The sequence below is a fragment of the Danio rerio genome, chromosome 4 (genome assembly GCF_049306965.1).
Source record: "Danio rerio strain Tuebingen ecotype United States chromosome 4, GRCz12tu, whole genome shotgun sequence".
In the NCBI taxonomy this organism is placed as follows: domain Eukaryota; kingdom Metazoa; phylum Chordata; class Actinopteri; order Cypriniformes; family Danionidae; genus Danio; species Danio rerio.
Genome location: NC_133179.1, coordinates 39,631,828 through 39,650,462, shown reverse-complemented (window position 1 = coordinate 39,650,462; position 18,635 = coordinate 39,631,828). Strand labels below are relative to the sequence as shown.

Below are 18,635 nucleotides of genomic sequence, written 5' to 3'. Positions count from 1 at the left end.
AAGTCATGACTGCAACAGTAAGTGGCAAAAAAGGTTTTAAAAGACTTTTATTTTGGCGTGGTGTGTGACGTCATAAGCCTGCGCCGTTCAAGCGCTGTGATTCCACTGGAGAAAGGTTTGTTTTAAAGCGTTTATACTTATATAAACCGATTGATTAAAGTTTCAGTTTTTTTCATTCAGTGCTAAATTATGTACCTGCTGTTGACAATATTAGTGTCAATATTAGTATAGTACAAATGTTTGAATAAAGATAGGATAAACTTTTTGTCCTCAAGAGGAAATTTGTCTTGTGCAAAAAAAGTGCTACACATTGCTGTAAGCAGACAATAAGCTAAATAAAACAAACAAAACAATTAAGAATATACATAAAAAATAAAGTTTAAAAAAAGGTTACAGGGATGTGTGTAATAAGTTTAATAACTTAATTGAAGGTTTAATTTATTAAATAGTATATTGTCATTCCATTCTGAGTTTACAACTGTATAAGAAATGGAGTAATGTTACTAGCTTTAATCAGGTCATTTGTTTGTGGCTATTGTTACTTGCTCAAACTTACCTGATTTCTTATTGTTAATCACTCTCCTATAAAGAAACTGTTGAAGTAAGTGTTAAGAAGTTATTTTGTTTCTGTTCATTGTTTTATTTATTTTAAACAGGATAAAGTGTCCAAACGCAGAGAAAAAGTCCTGCTGAAGCGACTGATCTCCACACTGTTATAAAGATGGCGTTAATTAAAGAGGAGAGTGAAGATGTGAAGATTGAAGAAACATCCACAGTCAAACAGGAAGATCTGCAAGAACAAACAGGTTAGTTTTCATTCTCAAAGACCAACTCAGTCATTTCATCCTCATTCAGATATTTTAATAATAAGAATACTAAATTAAATCCATCTTGCAGCTCTGAGTGTGCTGCCTAGTTCTCCTAAATGCACACAAGCACTCATGAGCTATGTTTCCATCCAAAAATGCAAATAAACTTTATGCACAAAACTGGATTATTGCATAAAAGATATGCAAATAAAGCTCAATGATTTCCATTCAAATGAAATCAACTCACTTTTATTGTCACATCATCAGCAGCATGTGTGCTATGATGAGTGGAAAGCTTAGGTGCTGGCTCCAGACAGTACAAAATACAGACAGTACAAATACAACAACAGTGCAAAATACAGACAGTACAAATACAACAACAGTGCAAAATACAGACAGTGCAAATACAATGACAGAGTCAAAGCGAACAAAATCATCACTTCCTGATTAACTGGTGCCAAATATCAACAGTAAAAATGGAATTTGCTGCGATAAGAGAAGCTGGATCAATAGCCGCGTTTCCACTATCTCGTCTAAAGCAAGCGAGACAGGGCGAGCCAAGGCCAGTCGCGTTTCCACTGTCACTTCCTGGGCCTAATCGAGCCAAAGCGGGGCTTTCTCAGGCCAGCGGCCGGCCTTTTTTGGCCCGCCGAATACCTTGGGCCAAAGAGGGCCAGCTGGGGCTTCGGGGCGGAGTGAAAGGAGAGGCAGACACTAGTTTTCCAATCGCACACGAGTACATGCACCAAACAAATAACCAAATAAAAAATAAGGGAAAGAAAACATCTAGCCTTTTAGTCTGGGGTCTTTTTGCGTATGATCGCCCTTATGTTTCCCTTTTAAATGTAAGGCTGTTGCATAAAATAATAAAGTTTTCATTTATAAGTGACTTTGCTGCATCCTCCTTGATGTTTCAATAACGCATAATAATCTTTACACCGTATTTAAGACACAGCAGACAGTAAAGGTTATCGAGAGTTTTTGTCAAGTTTAAAAGGTGTTTGTGCGTGTTTAGATGCCTGTATGTGAATGTTAGACCGAGCAAAAGAGCGCTCTCTTCACAGCTCTGTTGATGCTGCGAGCTGCTTCTGTTTTTATTTATTTTGAAGATAATACACAACATAAATACAACAGAAAGACATTAAACTTTACAAATTTCGTGACCATTTTTGTAGACTCAAAAACAATAGTGTCATATCCTAATAAAATAGCCTAAGATATATTGAAATAATTCAAATAATCACAAATGTTGCATATAATAAAATCACATAAAATGAATAAACCAATATAAAACAAATAAAATCTAGCTATAATAATTTAGGTAGCCTATAAACAGTACATCAATCAAAGCATTTTAAAGCCATATTAAACTTTCATTTTACAAAGGCCTATCTGAAAAAAAGATTTTAGATATTTTCTAAAACAATAAACACCGGAGGAGGTTTGAAATATTATTTATAAAGTATATGGATACGATGATATTAATCAAATCATGTAAACAGCATTTTATGGGTGAGTGAAAGCAGAAACTAGGCTACCTTTTTATCTGTCATGCATGCATTATCCGCCTGATTCCCTCTGAAGTGGGCGGGTTGTGTGACGTTTGATTCGGGGGACGTTCTGGGGGCGGGGTTTGCATGACACGCTGCGAGGTACTAGCCCGACAGTGGACACGCGACATGATTTCTGCCTCACTGCTCAACCCCCCCTTGCGATTGGCCCGGCCCTGCCCGATAAAAGCCCTGGCTTGCACATGCCCGACAGTGGAAATGCGGCTAATCTTTTCTTCATCTAATAAATGACTTGCGCCTCAGAGGGTAATCCTGAAACGCAGTGAACGCGTAGTGGCGTTTAAAGGTGTCAGACGCGAAGCTAAGATGCTCTTAATTCTGGAGGTCATGAATAACATAATAACACTAATACTTAAACTGTAAGGCGTTTAAGAATGACCAAAACAAGAGTTCAGATGTTTTATAATGTACTGAGCCGGCTGATTTGTCCATTCATACACATTTTTATCATCACATGATCTCTTATAACAAAATCACATGACCTTTTTAATGCACATACTTGAGTTTGTATCGTGTTTTCCATCGTGATTTTTCATCTTTTATTATCGAATAAAACGTTTATCCAACTCAGTTATGAGCATACTTTGTTTTTGTTTTTTTTTGCATCATGGTGTTTCCATAAACCGTTTTTTTTTTTTATGTGCATAAAAATAGGTGGATGGAAACATAACTATTGAAAGACAGGAATGAGTTTCTCTCTTGTTACTTGTTCTTGTGTCTTTTGTCATTATTTTATTTATTATTAGTCTCCCATTTTCTCTACCTTCTTAAGGTTATTGCTTTTCTTGTTATCCTACTGTTTGTAAAGCGGCCTTGAGCACCAGCGCTATATAAAATAAATAAAAACAACTAAAAATAAAAAAAATTTAAACTAAGCTGACGATATTTGACCTACAGTATTCTCATAGAAGATATCTGCTATTACAGTGATAGTGTTGACTTAGTATTTTCCATTTGCATATGTCGCATTGATCCAAATTAACTTTTTTCATCGACTTCTTTATGGGTTTAAACCAAGCGGCAACCTCCCGGTCTCCCTCAGGAAGCCAATACAGAAGTAACTAAAACTGCAATTCATGCGAAATTCCGCTAGTCTTAGTCGCTCCTGGCTCCAAAACAGAGCAAATTTCAATTGAGCCCACTGTTAGAATGGCCAACTTTACAGCAGAAAAAAGGTTTACAGCTTGGTACAAAAAAAGATTTTGGTTAATACAGCTAATATTACCCTTCATGACAACTGTGAGGGGGGTGAGTTTTTTTATAACTCATCCGTTTCCTTTATATTAAGTTATATTAAGTTTGCATAATAAAGGGAGTGGCCACTTGATTGACAGCTAGGTCTCGCTGGTCGCCGTCATGTGTCTGAATCTCCGCTCATTCTCCGCCTCTTTGCCCTTGTTTGGTATCCCGCCGTGGGTGTGATGACGCGCAAACAAAATGGCGACAGTTGGCCGCGCCCACTTGTGGCTTCTTTTGCGCTCTTTAGAAACCTATGGGTGATGTCACGGATACTACGTCCATATATTTTACAGTCTATGGTTTAAACTAGTTTCTAGTAGTTGTTACTAGTTCTCACAGATAGTATCTGAGTTAGAATTGCATCATTATTATAATAACTAATTACCAGGGCTATTGTGTTTAACCAGGGTTTCTGTGGGGTCTTAAAATGTCGTAAATTCCAAAATCAAAATTTTCGGCCTTAAAAAGTCTTAAATTTACTGAAATGTTGTGTTGTAGGTCTTTAATCTTTTTAAACAAGTCTTCATTTTTCTTTGTTCATGTTTTGCTACCCAATCTGGCCAAAACCCACACAATCACCATCAATCCATCTGAATAAAACTTTCAACTTTTTATTCAAAAACGTCATTTTAACTGTATTTATTATAATGGTTTAAGTATTTTCCTCACAATAACATTTGTTTAAACGTGCTCCATGTATTTACTGCTGAAGACATCGAGCACAAATTGTCGTGTAGATTTAGTTTGTTATAGTTTTTAAAACTTTTAAAACATTTGTTCATTTTTAATTATTTTTTTAAAGAAAGTTTATTTAGGAAAAAAGTGTGTGGATACAAGTAAAGCTTGCATGTTATTACACACAATTTAAAATCTTTTGCTAAGAAATATCTATAATATATATTTTTTTATTAATTTATTATTGTATTATTAAATGTATTAAATTATCATTTTTTTTAAATAGGGCAAATTAAAATCTTTTTCATCTCGGGTATTTAAAAAATTCCTTAGCCTTTAGCCCTTTATGAGTCTAAAATTGTCATAATGGTATTAAAAATGTCTTTAAAAGTCTTACATTTAACTTGGTGAAAGAAGCAGAAACTCTGGTTTAAAGTATAAAAAAAACATGGATGCCCCCAATATTAAATATGCTTAATGAAATAGACACTAAAATAATCAATTATTATAAAACATTGTACAGAATTCTAAACTATATGATGTTGCTGCTGGGCGACGTGAGACTAAATGAACAAACTATTGTGGAACAATAACGTTTAACATTGCGCTGACTACAACTGGCCAACAAACTAGTCTAAAAATGACTTTTGCTGCTTAAGAAATGGATTACAGCATGCTGATTATATGCAGAGATTTGAGTGTAAAGTTCATTAATATTGACCATATTCTTCAGGTACCAGCAGGCGCCGCCATTTGAATCTTTTTGCTCTTGACTTTTATTAAAGAATTAGTTTTAGTTACTAAAAACAGTGTTGTGCTGCTGAGGCATGGGACGATAACCATTTTCAAGATATAACGCAGTTTGAAAAAAGACAAGGTTTTAAAACCGCCAATATTTTCTGCTGTACCGTTCATCGCTATATGTAAGGTTTTTTTTTTTACATTTTGTTTTAAGATTTTCAGGACAACAGTATCTCCAGCAGAAAAGATCACCAAAGATGCCATTTTAAATTGTAAAGAAATCTGTGTTTATAAAACAAATGAAAACAGCAGAAGTCAAGGATTCAATTGAGTGATTCAGCCTGACATGTTTACTGCTCCAAAATACTTTAAGTTTCTCAAAAGAAAATGTTTTGTGTTCTAAGAGGAAAAAGTGTCTGTTTACCCAGACATTTAAAGGAGTAATCACAGTACCATGAAACTGTGATATTTTTTATTCAAGGTTATCATACTGTCAGAATCTTATACTGGCCCATGCCTAATACTGCTTGTTGTAGCAAAGTCATATTTTCTGATTTTATTGTTTTTCTTTGTATGTATAGTCATGAACACACTTGTTTGCAGAGCAAGAGAGCCTGTCTCTGAAAGAGAGTTTTCTGTCGGTCTTCTCCCCTTTTTAAAAGATAAAGCGGTATTTCTCACTTAGCCTTACATATTCAGCCACCTATTTTTATGTGCATTTTGGATAGGCTATGAGCATAAAAAATTGGTTGATGGAAATGTCATGATGCACATAACTTTTGAAATATAAGCATAAAGACACATGCGCATAACTGAGTAGGACAAATTTTTTATTCGATAAGAGAAGATAAACTCACGTAAACAACGCAAGCTTTTTTACTGAACAAATTCCAGTATGTGTGTTTAAAAAGGTTTGGTATAAGAGATCATATGATGATGAAAATGTGTGCGAATGCACAAACCAGCAGGCTGAAAACATTATAAACATCTGAAATGTTGTTTTGGTCATTCTAAAACACCTGAACCGTTTCAGTATTCATGTTATTATATTATTAATGACCTCCAGAACATCTGTTCTCTGCGTCTCATTGCTTCAAACACCAACACATGTTCATTGTGTGCCAGCATTGTCCTCTGAGCTGTCATTTAAATAAAAGATTCATGTAGCTTCTTCTATCGCAGTAAATTCTGTTTTTACTGTTCTTAATTGGGGCCTGTTAATCAGGAAGTGACGATTTTGTTCTCTTTGTTTCATTGGATGGAAACGCAGCTTTATTCGCACATCTTTTATGTGACATCCCAGTTTTGCGCATGAATTTAATTAGCATTTTTGGATGGAAACACAGCTATTGCCTACATTTCAGTTACACAAAGAACAAAGTCACATAGCAGAATGACATGTCCTTTCTTAATGAATAATTAGCTTAAATTCACTAACCTTTGACGGACATGTATTGATTTTTTTAGTCCTGCTTACATTCTAAATGTCATATCAACCTCTACCACTTGATAGGGCTGTGCAATTAATCGAAAATCTGGTTTCAATTTTGATTTTGGCTTCTAATGATTATGAAAAACCATTAATCGAGATAAACGATTATTCCATCATATAGAACACACATCTAGAGCCATCTTAATCTGAGCGCTTTAATGGTCAAATGCATGCAAATTTGGGTCAGAGTGCTGTGTTTAGTGAATAGTCATATTAACACTTATTTGTATAATAAACAAACAAGTTGAGAATCAAAAGACATGTGAAAGAGAAACCATATCAGAGCCGCACTATTCTTAAAGTGGCAGCGCGCAATATTCCTGCTGCCGACTGTTTTTAGCATTAATCAAACAACAAAAGGAGAAAATCCCTCACTGCTCTTGACTGAAAGACTTTTGAAGCTCAAATGTTTTTCTGAAACCGAAAACTCTGAGTATTTAATCTCTCGTTAAATCAACTCAGAGTTCAAGTTTAAACTCGTAGTTGGTTGAACCTCCTTACTGAAACAGGCCCCAGGTCATCATGACGTGATTGACAGTTGTCGCTGTTTGTCATTGTACTCTGTTTATCCTGAGAGCTGATGCGGAGTATTCTTAGGGCTTTTCACACTTCAAATTGTTAACCCTGGGTCATTCTAACCCTGGATAAATTCTGGGTTATCTGTAGTCACCTTCCACACTGCTCATGCTATACCTGGGGTTAAAAAATAATCCTGGGTGTTCATTAACAGACAGTTCACATTTGTAAACCCTGGGTTATCATTATTATTTTGTATATTTAAAGTCACAGGCACAAAAAGATCTTGGTTTTCCTCTGACCCCCAAAATTAATTATTCTACAAGTTATATGATCTGATTTTGAGCTGAAACCTCAGACACAATCTGGGAACACCAAAGACTTATTTTACATCTTGTAAAAAATGGGTAATTGTAGGAACCTTTTAAAGGGATAGTTAATGCAGAAATGAAAATAGCCTCACCATTTACTCTTCCTCATGTGGTTTTAAACATTTATGAGTTTCTTAATCCTGTTGAACACAAAAGAAGATATTAAAAAAAGAAGAAAAAAAACCTACTGGCTTACTGTGTTCCACAATAAAGGAAATGTCTAAAACTACATGACGGAGAGTAAATGGTAAGGTCATTTTCATTTGTGGGTGAAACATCCATTTCTTGCTTGTCGCTTTGAGCCTTCATACTAAAGCTAATTTTTTTTTTTTAGATCTGATGGTGCTGAAAGAAGAGAGTCATGGAAAAAATGAAATAGATGAGAAACAGCAGTTTGAGAAACCCCAAGAAATAATGACTGATGAAAAACCCACACTGACTAAAAATACTTCATCACACGGAAGACCTCGGAAATCCAAATCTGGGTGTAATTTCAGCTGTAAACAGTGTAGAAACAGTTTCAGTCAGAAGTCAAAGCTTGATGTTCACATGAGAGTTCACACTAGGGAGCAACCTTACACCTGCGAACAGTGTGGAAAGAGTTTTGGTCAAAAACAAGGCTTTAAAGCCCACATGAAAATTCACACTGGAGAGAGGAAGTTCACATGCCAAGAGTGTGAAAAAAGCTTTTATCATTCTGGAAACTTTGCAGCACACATGAGAATTCACACTGGGGAGAAGCCTTTCAGCTGTAAGCAGTGTGGAAAGAGTTTCTGTCATAAGCCAAACCTTGATGTTCACATGAGAGTTCACACAGGGGAGAAACCTTACACCTGTGAACAGTGTGGAAAGAGTTTTGGTCAAAAACAAAGCTTTAATACTCACATGAGAATTCACACTGGAAAGAGGCCATGCACATGCCAACAGTGTGGAAAAAGCTACTATAATGCAAGAAGCCTTGCAGCACACATGAGAACTCACACTGGAGAGAGGCCTTTTAGCTGTATACTTTGTGGAAAGAGTTTCAGTCTAAAGCTGACCCTGATTGCTCACATGAGAGTTCACACTAGGGAGAAACCTCACATCTGCAAACAGTGTGGAAAGAGTTTTGGTCAAAAACAAGACCTTGACATCCACATGAGGATTCACACTGGAGAGAAACCTTACACATGCACAGAGTGTGGTAAAAGTTTTCCACATATAAGCTCACTCAAACACCACATTAGAACTCACACTGGAGAGAAGCCGTTTACATGTGCTCAGTGTGGAAAGAGCTTCACAACCAAAACTAGCCTCAAGAACCACATGAATGGTCACACTGGAACCATAGTGTTCACATGTGATCAGTGTGGAAAGAGTCTCACACGGAAAGACTCCATTAAGAAACACATGAAGATGCACTCAAGAGAGGATCGATTTAGATGCAGTGAGTGTGGAAAGGGCTTTAAAAGTAAAAGAAGCCTCAACACTCACATGAAGCTTCACAATGGAGAGCAGAATCCTCAACATTGAGGCCTTGTCCACACAAACACGGGTATATTCAAAACGGCAGCTTGTTCATGTAGTTTGTCTGTTCATTCAAGTGAAGATTATTTATAAACTACTTTCGAGAGGATCACATGCTTATGATTGTCAACGGCTGGTCCAGCATTAGCTAAAACATGATTCACCAAACAGATGATTCCTAACTCACTATAGATAACCAGAACACAAAGCTGCGGTCACACTAGACTTTGAGATTGTGAAATTCTGTCGTATGGTGCTGTTAAAAGGGGCGGGATCAAACAAGATTTTTAGAAATTAAAAAAGTGAGCAATTGCTCCATGGTTTAAATTTCTGTCCAGAGAGGTCATGTTTTGATCCTCGATTGGTCTCACGCAGTTAAGTGATGCGATTTCGCAGGTCAGAGTTCACCAAGCATGAACTTTGCACCTCAGCAACCGGTGAAACTTGACGCATGACCCTGTTTCTAGTCTGACGCATTCGTGTGCGTATGAATGGAAGTCTATGGGAGGAAAAGCCCAGTGTGACCGTAGCTTAACTCAGTTATCCTTGTCTTGAAGAATCCCTCTCCCACCCTTACTTCCCCCCCCTTTCTAGATTGGGCAACACAGCAGCCAATGATTAGCCAGTGGTTAGCACTGTTGCCTCACAGTAAGAATGTCGCAGGTTAAAGTCGCTGCTAACCAGTTGACTTTTTGTGCAGAGTTTGCTCATTCTCCCTGTGCTCGCGTGGGTTTCCCCTGGTTTTCTCCCACAGTCCAAAAACACACAACCTAAGTAAACTGAACATTAAATTGGCACCATAGTCGAGCTCTTAGTAAGCCTTATATCTCCCTTTAGCCGATCTACCTGAGCTCACACTCCCCTCTCGTCCTGCTAACGGGAGGGAGCCCAGGGCTTGAGGATCTTATAAGCTTAGGTCTCTCCCGGGACAGCATGCCAAACAAGTGTGAACTCTTGAATGCATATCAAGTTACTGATAATAAAACCCTTTGAACACCTGAAAATTTAAACTCAACTGAAGAGGGATGAAGATTTTGCCAGCTGTTTTGTAGTGTAGATCAGGGGTCACAGCCCAGTACCAGGTTGTGAGAGTTGCTATCGGGCTGCAAGAAGGCAAAATAACTCTATATGTTGATATATTGTATTGGCTTGTTTCATATGCAACAAGTATCTGCTTCTGATAAGGTGTGAACCAAATAACCTACAGGAACTCAAGAGATGTGACCCAACCAAAGCAGTTGGGTAATCTCCAGGGGGGTTTCATCAGTGTCTCACAGACTGTACTTTGGTTTAAGTTACTTGAAGATGGACAAGTTAACATCAACTAACATTGTTAACATTGTCATAACATTGTTCAATAAAGTCTTCTCCCTTTAAGAACTTTGGTCAGCTTACTTATTTTATGCATTAGTCATCTATACATTGGCGAGCCACCCAAGAACGCTTAAGCCAAATACAGTAAAATCTGAAAATGTGCTTCAACTTATTATGAACCGATCACCATATTTGTGCAGGGTTCCACACAATTCTTTCATGTTGTCACAACACAAATTAAGTTATCTTAACACTTTTAAAAAATGTATGTCGACTGAACATTAAGTTGTCCCAATGAAATCTCAATAATTGTGTTATTTCAGCACATTTTAAATAAGTAATTTGAACAAGTAAAAAAAAAAAAAAAAAAATTTCTGTATAATGGAGATGAGATTTTTTCGGCACATTTTTAAACATAATAGTTTTAATAACTAATCTCTAATAATTGATTTATTTTATGTTTGCCATGATGACATTAAATTAGACAAGTTATTGTATAAGGATGGTTTGTTCTGTAGACTATTGGGGAAAAAATAGCTTAAAGGGGCTAATGGTTTTGTCTTTAAAATGGTTTAAGTATAAAGTTTAGAATAAAAAACAGCTTTTATTCGAGCTGAAATAAAACAAATAATACTTTCTCCAGAAGAAAAGAGAAAGAGGAGACTTTTTTTAGCCTAATATGAGTTTATGAATCTTAAAGTCACACTTTAAAAGAAACTCCATACCACCAACTTTTTTAAAATAAGATTTGGGATTATACACTACATCTAATTTTTATGTTTTTATTAATTTATTTATTTTTATTAAATGTTCAAAAAATATGCAAACCAAGTAGGCATTACATGCATAAACAAGGAAGAAGTAATACAATTACAATAATAGGCAGACACAAATATAGGAAAAAAATTGCGTATAGTAATGACACTTGTATTTACCGTAAAAAAGTAAATAAATACAAATTAAATTAATAATAAAACAAAAACAAATATATTAGAAAAGTTTATGCAATATATGTATACATACACACACACACACACACAGTACTGTGCGCTGGTCAGTTGGCATTTCTGTGTGGAGTTTGCATGTTCTCCCAGTGTTCACGTGGGTTTCCTTTGGGTGCTCTGGTTTTCCCCCACAATCGAAAAAACATGCGGTACAGGTGAATTGGGTAAGCTAAATTGTCTACTATATGCAAGAAAAAGAGAAAGGGGGGGGTTTTAATAGGTTTAGATTTGGAGAAGGCTTTTGACAGGGTAGAGCATGATTTTTTATTTGCAGTTCTTAAGGAGTTTGGTTTTGGGAAAATTTTAGAAAATGGATTCAAATTTTTTTATACAGATATTTTAACTTGTATTAAATGTATTTTTTTTTTAACAGAATGTCTTCAACCAACTAGATCAATAAGGCAAGGATGTCCATTGACTGCTTTATTATACACACTGGAAGCTGAGCCACTGGGATTGGCAATAAAATCAGATAGAAGCATTAAAGGGATACAAATAGAAAACAATGACAACAGAGAAGCTGTGTATCAATACGCTGATGATACTACATCAATGGGGATTTTAGAGCGATATTGTAAAGCATCAGGAGCTAAGGTTAATGTTGGAAAAAGTTTATGCATGAGGGTGGGAAGAGTAAAAGAAATAACACAACATATACCCTTTAAAGAAGAAAAGGAACACAAAAATGTTGGGAATTTGGGTGGGGATGGATTCTAATAAAGCAGATATTTTAAATTGGGAGAGAGTTTTAAATGGAATTGAGAAAAGACTGAGATTTTGGAAAGCTAGAAATTTGATGTTAAAAGGAAAGTATTCATCTTAAATGCTTTAATGTTGTCAAAGGTCTGGTATGTGTTAAGTGTAACTGCGTTGCCTGAAGTATACTATGAAAAAATAAATGATGTAGTTTTAAAGTTTTTGTGGGGAAATGGAAGAGCCAAGATAGCTTATTATACTTTGATTGGGGAGGTAAAAGAAGGAGGTCTGGGACTTTTGGATAGTTTTTTAAAAATGAAAACATTAACAATTAAGATTATTCAAAGGTTTTTGGAAGGGAAAATGGGTGTGATTTGGAAAAGTGTGTTGGATTATTATTTGAAGAAATGTGGACATTTTAATATGGGATGTAATGTTTTATTGATGAAGATGAAGATGAAGAAACGGATGATAGCATGTCTGCCAAAATTTTATGTTGAGGTCTTAGAATCATGAGGGGGATTTTTAGAAAATGTGTTGATTATACCAAAAGCAAGGGCACAGATTCTAGAACAACCACTTTTACTGAATTAAACAATTTTAAGTGAAGGAAATGTTTTATATTTTAAGGAATGGTGGGACGGAGGATTAAGACAAGTTAAAGATGTATTATATGAAGTAATAAAAGGATTTGTACCATTAAAAGTAATTGTGGAGGATGGGTATAAAAGAGTTGTTAAAGCAAAATTACAAAGACAATGTCATGAGTTGAAAAAAGCAATACCAAAAGACTGCATTGTAATAATTGAAAAAAAAAAAAGTTGGGCGATGAAGATGAATTACCAGAGACCTATTTTAAGAAGAAAAATGGAGAGATCAATGAGCTTATGTACAGTTAAGAGTTTTTAAGCTATTTTTAGATAAAAGGCTTTTGTAAGACCTATAGCACTCAACTAATTAACAAAATTTTAATTATTTATTGAGACATATTCGCATATTAATATAAATGAGTAAATAAATAAAATGAATAGTATAAATGAATAAAATGGGTATTAAACAAGATATAATGACCCAAAGGTTGGTGGTTGAAGCCCACCCAGGTACGAATTACGCACTTTGCTGCCGTACAACTGCTAACATGTGCACTGGGCATATATCCTGGGCCACATTCTGTCCAGCGTTACAAGATGAAATCAGGATTTAGTAGAACATTGTCACGGGTCGGGAAGGTATTACTGTAAACGGTGTCTAGCTCTTGAAACAGCTCGGCTAGCACAGTCGGTAAAGTATGAGACTCTCAATCTCAGGGTTGTGGGTTAGAGCCCCAAGTTGGGCATCTGTTACTTTTCTCTCTCTCTCCCAGCAAACTTACATTAGGGTTCATATAGCAGACCTTTTGAGACAAAGCTCCTCGTTTTTACCACTGTAGGTGACCTTTCACTAAGTCGCTGTGGCTCAATCCGTTAGTGCGTTTGGCTGTTAACTGAAAGGTTGGTGGTTCAAGCCCACCCAGGGACGAAATAGGCATTTTGCTGACTTGCAACTGCTAACATGTGCACAGGACATAGATCCTGGGCCACATTCTGTCCAGAGTTACAAGATGAAATCAGGATTTAGTAGAACATTGTCACGGGTCGGGAAGGTATTGCTGTAAACGGTGTCTAGCTCTTGAAACAGCTCGGCTAGGACAGTCGGTAAAGTATGAGACTCTCAATCTCAGGGTTGTGGGTTAGAGCCCCAAGTTGGGCGTTTCTGTTACTTTTCTCTCTCTCTCCCAGCAAACTTACATTAGGGTTCATATAGCAGACATTTTGAGAAAAAGTTCCTCGTTTTTACCACTGTAGGTGACCTTTCACTAAGTCGCTGTGGCTCAATCCGTTAGTGCGTTTGGCTGTTAACTGAAAGGTTGGTGGTTCAAGCCCACCCAGGGACGAATTAGGCATTTTGCTGACTTGCAACTGCTAACATGTGCACAGGACATAGATCCTGGGCCACATTCTGTCCAGCGTTACAAGATGAAATCAGGATTTAGCAGAAGATTGTCACGGGTAGGGAAGGTATTACTGTAAACGGTTTCTGGTTCCTAAAAGTGTTTCTCAGCAGCCCGGCTAGCTCAGTCGGTAGAGCATGAGACTCTTAATCTCAGGGTCGTGGGTTCGAGCCCCACGTTGGGCGTTCCTGTTACTTTTCTCTCTCTCTCTCCCATCAAACTTACATTAGGGTTCATGTAGCAGACTTTGAGACAAAGTTCTGCGTTTCTACCACTGTAGGTGACCTTTCACTAAGTCTCTGTGGCGCAATCGGTTAGTGCGTTTGGCTGTTAACTGAAAGGTTGGTGGTTGAAGCCCACCCAGGGACGAATTAGGCATTTTGCTGACTTGCAACTGCTAACATGTGCACAGGACATAGATCCTGGGCCACATTCTGTCCAGCGTTACAAGATGAAATCAGGATTTAGCAGAACATTGTCACGGGTAGGGAAGGTATTACTGTAAACGGTTTCTGGTTCCTAAAAGAGCTTCTCATCAGCCCGGCTAGCTCAGTCGGTAGAGCATGAGACTCTTAATGTCAGGCTAGTGGGTTCGAGCCCCTCGATAGGCGTTCCTGTTACTTTTCTCTCTCTCTCCCAGCAAACTTACATTATGGTTCACGTAGCAGACTTTGAGACAAAGTTCCGCGTTTCTACCACTGTAGGTGACCTTTCACTAAGTCTCTGTGGCGCAATCGGTTAGCGCATTTGGCTGTTAACTGAAAGGTTGGTGGTTCAAGCCCATCCAGGGATGAATTAGGCATTTTGCTGACTTGCAACTGCTAACATGTGCACTGGACATAGATCCTGGGCCACATTCTGTCCAGCGTTACAAGATGAAATCAGGATTTAGCAGAAGATTGTCACGGGTAGGGAAGGTATTACTGTAAACGGTTTCTGGTTCCTAAAAGAGCTTCTCATCAGCCCTGCTAGCTCAGTCGGTAGAGCATGAGACTCTTAATCTCAGGGTCGTGGGTTCGAGCCCCACGTTGGGCATTCCTGTTACTTTTCTCTCTCTCTCCCAGCAAACTTACATTATGGTTCACGTAGCAGACTTTGAGACAAAGTTCCGCGTTTCTACCACTGTAGTTGACCTTTCACTAAGTCTCTGTGGCGCATTTGGTTAGCGCGTTAGGCTGTTAACTGAAAGGTTGGTGGTTCAAGCCCACCCAGGGATGAACTAGGCATTTTGCTGACTTGCAACTGCTAACATGTGCACCGGACATAGATCCTGGGCCACATTCTGTCCAGCGTTACAAGATGAAATCAGGATTTAGCAGAAGATTGTCACGGGTAGGGAAGGTAGTACTGTAAACGATTTCTGGTTAATAAAAGAGCTTCTCATCAGCCCGGCTAGCTCAGTTGGTAGAGCATGAGACTCTTAATCTCAGAGTCGTTGGTTCGAGCCCCACGTAGGGCGTTCCTGTTACTTTTCTCTCTCTGTCCCAGCAAACTTACATTAGTGTTCATGTAGCAGACTTTGAGACAAAGTTCCGCGTTTCTACCACTGTAGGTGACCTTTCACTAAGTCTCTGTGGCGCAATCGGTTAGCGCGTTCGGCTGTTAACTGAAAGGCTGGTGGTTCAAGCCCACCCAGGGACGAATTAGGCATTTTGCTGCCTTGCAACTGCTAACACGTGCACTGGACATAGATCCTGGGCCACATTCTGTCCAGCGTTACAAGATGAAATCAGGATTTAGCAGAAGATTGTCACGGGTAGGGAAGGTATTACTGTAAACGGTTTCTGGTTCCTAAAAGAGCTTCTCATCAGCCCGGCTAGCTCAGTCGGTAGAGCATGAGACTCTTAATGTCAGGGTAGTGGGTTCGAGCCCCTCGATGGGCGTTCCTGTTACTTTTCTCTCTCTCTCCCAGCAAACTTACATTATGGTTCACGTAGCAGACTTTGAGACAAAGTTCCGCGTTTCTACCACTGTAGGTGACCTTTCACTAAGTCTCTGTGGCGCAATCGGTTAGCGCATTTGGCTGTTAACTGAAAGGTTGGTGGTTCAAGCCCATCCAGGGACGAATTAGGCATTTTGCTGACTTGCAACTGCTAACATGTGCACTGGACATAGATCCTGGGCCACATTCTGTCCAGCGTTACAAGATGAAATCAGGATTTAGCAGAAGATTGTCACGGGTAGGGAAGGTATTACTGTAAACGGTTTCTGGTTCCTAAAAGAGCTTCTCATCAGCCCGGCTAGCTCAGTCGGTAGAGCATGAGACTCTTAATCTCAGGGTCGTGGGTTCGAGCCCCACGTTGGGCATTCCTGTTACTTTTCTCTCTCTCTCCCAGCAAACTTACATTATGGTTCACGTAGCAGACTTTGAGACAAAGTTCTGCGTTTCTACCACTGTAGTTGACCTTTCACTAAGTCTCTGTGGCGCATTTGGTTAGCGCGTTAGGCTGTTAACTGAAAGGTTGGTGGTTCAAGCCCACCCAGGGATGAACTAGGCATTTTGCTGACTTGCAACTGCTAACATGTGCACCGGACATAGATCCTGGGCCACATTCTGTCCAGCGTTACAAGATGAAATCAGGATTTAGCAGAAGATTGTCACGGGTAGGGAAGGTAGTACTGTAAACGATTTCTGGTTAATAAAAGAGCTTCTCATCAGCCCGGCTAGCTTAGTTGGTAGAGCATGAGACTCTTAATCTCAGAGTCGTTGGTTCGAGCCCCACGTTGGGCGTTCCTGTTACTTTTCTCTCTCTCTCCCAGCAAACTTACATTAGTGTTCATGTAGCAGACTTTGAGACAAAGTTCCGCGTTTCTACCACTGTAGGTGACCTTTCACTAAGTCTCTGTGGCGCAATCGGTTAGCGCGTTCGGCTGTTAACTGAAAGGCTGGTGGTTCAAGCCCACCCAGGGACGAATTAGGCATTTTGCTGCCTTGCAACTGCTAACACGTGCACTGGACATAGATCCTGGGCCACATTCTGTCCAGCGTTACAAGATGAAATCAGGATTTAGCAGAAGATTGTCACGGGTAGGGAAGGTATTACTGTAAACGGTTTCTGGTTCCTAAAAGAGCTTCTCATCAGCCCGGCTAGCTCAGTCGGTAGAGCATGAGACTCTTAATGTCAGGGTAGTGGGTTCGAGCCCCTCGATGGGCGTTCCTGTTACTTTTCTCTCTCTCTCCCAGCAAACTTACATTATGGTTCACGTAGCAGACTTTGAGACAAAGTTCCGCGTTTCTACCACTGTAGGTGACCTTTCACTAAGTCTCTGTGGCGCAATCGGTTAGCGCATTTGGCTGTTAACTGAAAGGTTGGTGGTTCAAGCCCATCCAGGGACGAATTAGGCATTTTGCTGACTTGCAACTGCTAACATGTGCACTGGACATAGATCCTGGGCCACATTCTGTCCAGCGTTACAGGATGAAATCAGGATTTAGCAGAAGATTGTCACGGGTAGGGAAGGTATTACTGTAAACGGTTTCTGGTTCCTAAAAGAGCTTCTCATCAGCCCGGCTAGCTCAGTCGGTAGAGCATGAGACTCTTAATCTCAGGGTCGTGGGTTCGAGCCCCACGTTGGGCATTCCTGTTACTTTTCTCTCTCTCTCCCAGCAAACTTACATTATGGTTCACGTAGCAGACTTTGAGACAAAGTTCTGCGTTTCTACCACTGTAGTTGACCTTTCACTAAGTCTCTGTGGCGCATTTGGTTAGCGCGTTAGGCTGTTAACTGAAAGGTTGGTGGTTCAAGCCCACCCAGGGACGAACTAGGCATTTTGCTGACTTGCAACTGCTAACATGTGCACCGGACATAGATCCTGGGCCACATTCTGTCCAGCGTTACAAGATGAAATCAGGATTTAGCAGAAGATTGTCACGGGTAGGAAGGTATTGCTGTAAAGGGTTTCTGGTTCCTGAGACAGCTTCTCATCAGCCCGGCTAGCGCAGTCGGTAGAGCATGAGAGTCTTAATCTCAGGGTCGTGGGTTCGAGCCCCACGTTGGACGTTTCTGTTACTTTTCTCTCTCTCTCCCAGCAAACTTACATAAGGTTTCATGTAGCAGACTTTGAGACAAAGTTACGCGTTTCTACCACTGTAGGTGACTTTTCACTAAGTCTCTGTGGCGCAATCGGTTAGCGCGTTCAGCTGTTAACTGAAAGGTTGGTGGTTCAAGCCCACCCAGGGACGAATTAGGCATTTTGCTGCCTTGCAACTGCTAACACGTGCACTGGACATAGATCCTGGGCCACATTCTGTCCAGCGTTACTAGATGAAATCAGGATTTAGCAGAACATTGTCACGGGTAGGGAAGGTAGTACTGTAAACGATTTCTGGTTAATAAAAGAGCTCTCATCAGCCCGGCTAGCTCAGTCGGTAGAGCATGAGACTCTTAATCTCAGGGTCGTGGGTTTGAGCCCCACGTTGGGCATTCCTGTTACTTTTCTCTCTCTCTCCCAGCAAACTTACATTATGGTTCACGTAGCAGACTTTGAGACAAAGTTCCGCGTTTCTACCACTGTAGTTGACCTTTCACTAAGTCTCTGTGGCACATTTGGTTAGCGCGTTAGGCTGTTAACTGAAAGGTTGGTGGTTCAAGCCCACCCAGGGACGAACTAGGCATTTTGCTGACTTGCAACTGCTAACATGTGCACCGGACATAGATCCTGGGCCACATTCTGTCCAGCGTTACAAGATGAAATCAGGATTTAGCAGAA

The 18,635-nt window shown here is 39.2% G+C and overlaps 1 protein-coding gene and 8 non-coding genes across 9 annotated transcripts; all 9 read left to right on the top strand.

The window, feature by feature from the left end:
* Positions 1 to 59: 59 nt before the first annotated feature.
* Positions 60 to 10,297, top strand: LOC100536312 (uncharacterized). Its single transcript, XM_068219995.2, has 3 exons — positions 60 to 115; positions 657 to 806; positions 7,749 to 10,297. Exons 2-3 carry the CDS (start codon positions 722 to 724, stop codon positions 8,924 to 8,926), a joined length of 1,263 nt encoding a protein of 420 aa, XP_068076096.1. The 5' UTR covers positions 60 to 115; positions 657 to 721; the 3' UTR covers positions 8,927 to 10,297.
* Positions 10,298 to 14,036: 3,739 nt separating this feature from the next.
* Positions 14,037 to 14,109, top strand: trnak-cuu (transfer RNA lysine (anticodon CUU)). Its single transcript has one exon. It is a non-coding gene; the product is annotated as a tRNA-Lys (tRNA).
* Positions 14,110 to 14,886: 777 nt separating this feature from the next.
* Positions 14,887 to 14,959, top strand: trnak-cuu (transfer RNA lysine (anticodon CUU)). The gene has a single exon. It is a non-coding gene; the product is annotated as a tRNA-Lys (tRNA).
* A 532-nt stretch (positions 14,960 to 15,491) lies between these two features.
* On the top strand, positions 15,492 to 15,565 carry trnan-guu (transfer RNA asparagine (anticodon GUU)). Its single transcript has one exon. It is a non-coding gene; the product is annotated as a tRNA-Asn (tRNA).
* Positions 15,566 to 16,158: 593 nt separating this feature from the next.
* On the top strand, positions 16,159 to 16,231 carry trnak-cuu (transfer RNA lysine (anticodon CUU)). The gene has a single exon. It is a non-coding gene; the product is annotated as a tRNA-Lys (tRNA).
* Positions 16,232 to 16,763: 532 nt separating this feature from the next.
* Positions 16,764 to 16,837, top strand: trnan-guu (transfer RNA asparagine (anticodon GUU)). Its single transcript has one exon. It is a non-coding gene; the product is annotated as a tRNA-Asn (tRNA).
* Positions 16,838 to 17,430: 593 nt separating this feature from the next.
* trnak-cuu (transfer RNA lysine (anticodon CUU)) lies at positions 17,431 to 17,503 on the top strand. Its single transcript has one exon. It is a non-coding gene; the product is annotated as a tRNA-Lys (tRNA).
* Positions 17,504 to 18,034: 531 nt separating this feature from the next.
* Positions 18,035 to 18,108, top strand: trnan-guu (transfer RNA asparagine (anticodon GUU)). Its single transcript has one exon. It is a non-coding gene; the product is annotated as a tRNA-Asn (tRNA).
* Positions 18,109 to 18,276: 168 nt separating this feature from the next.
* Positions 18,277 to 18,349, top strand: trnak-cuu (transfer RNA lysine (anticodon CUU)). The gene has a single exon. It is a non-coding gene; the product is annotated as a tRNA-Lys (tRNA).
* The last annotated feature ends 286 nt before the right edge of the window (positions 18,350 to 18,635 follow it).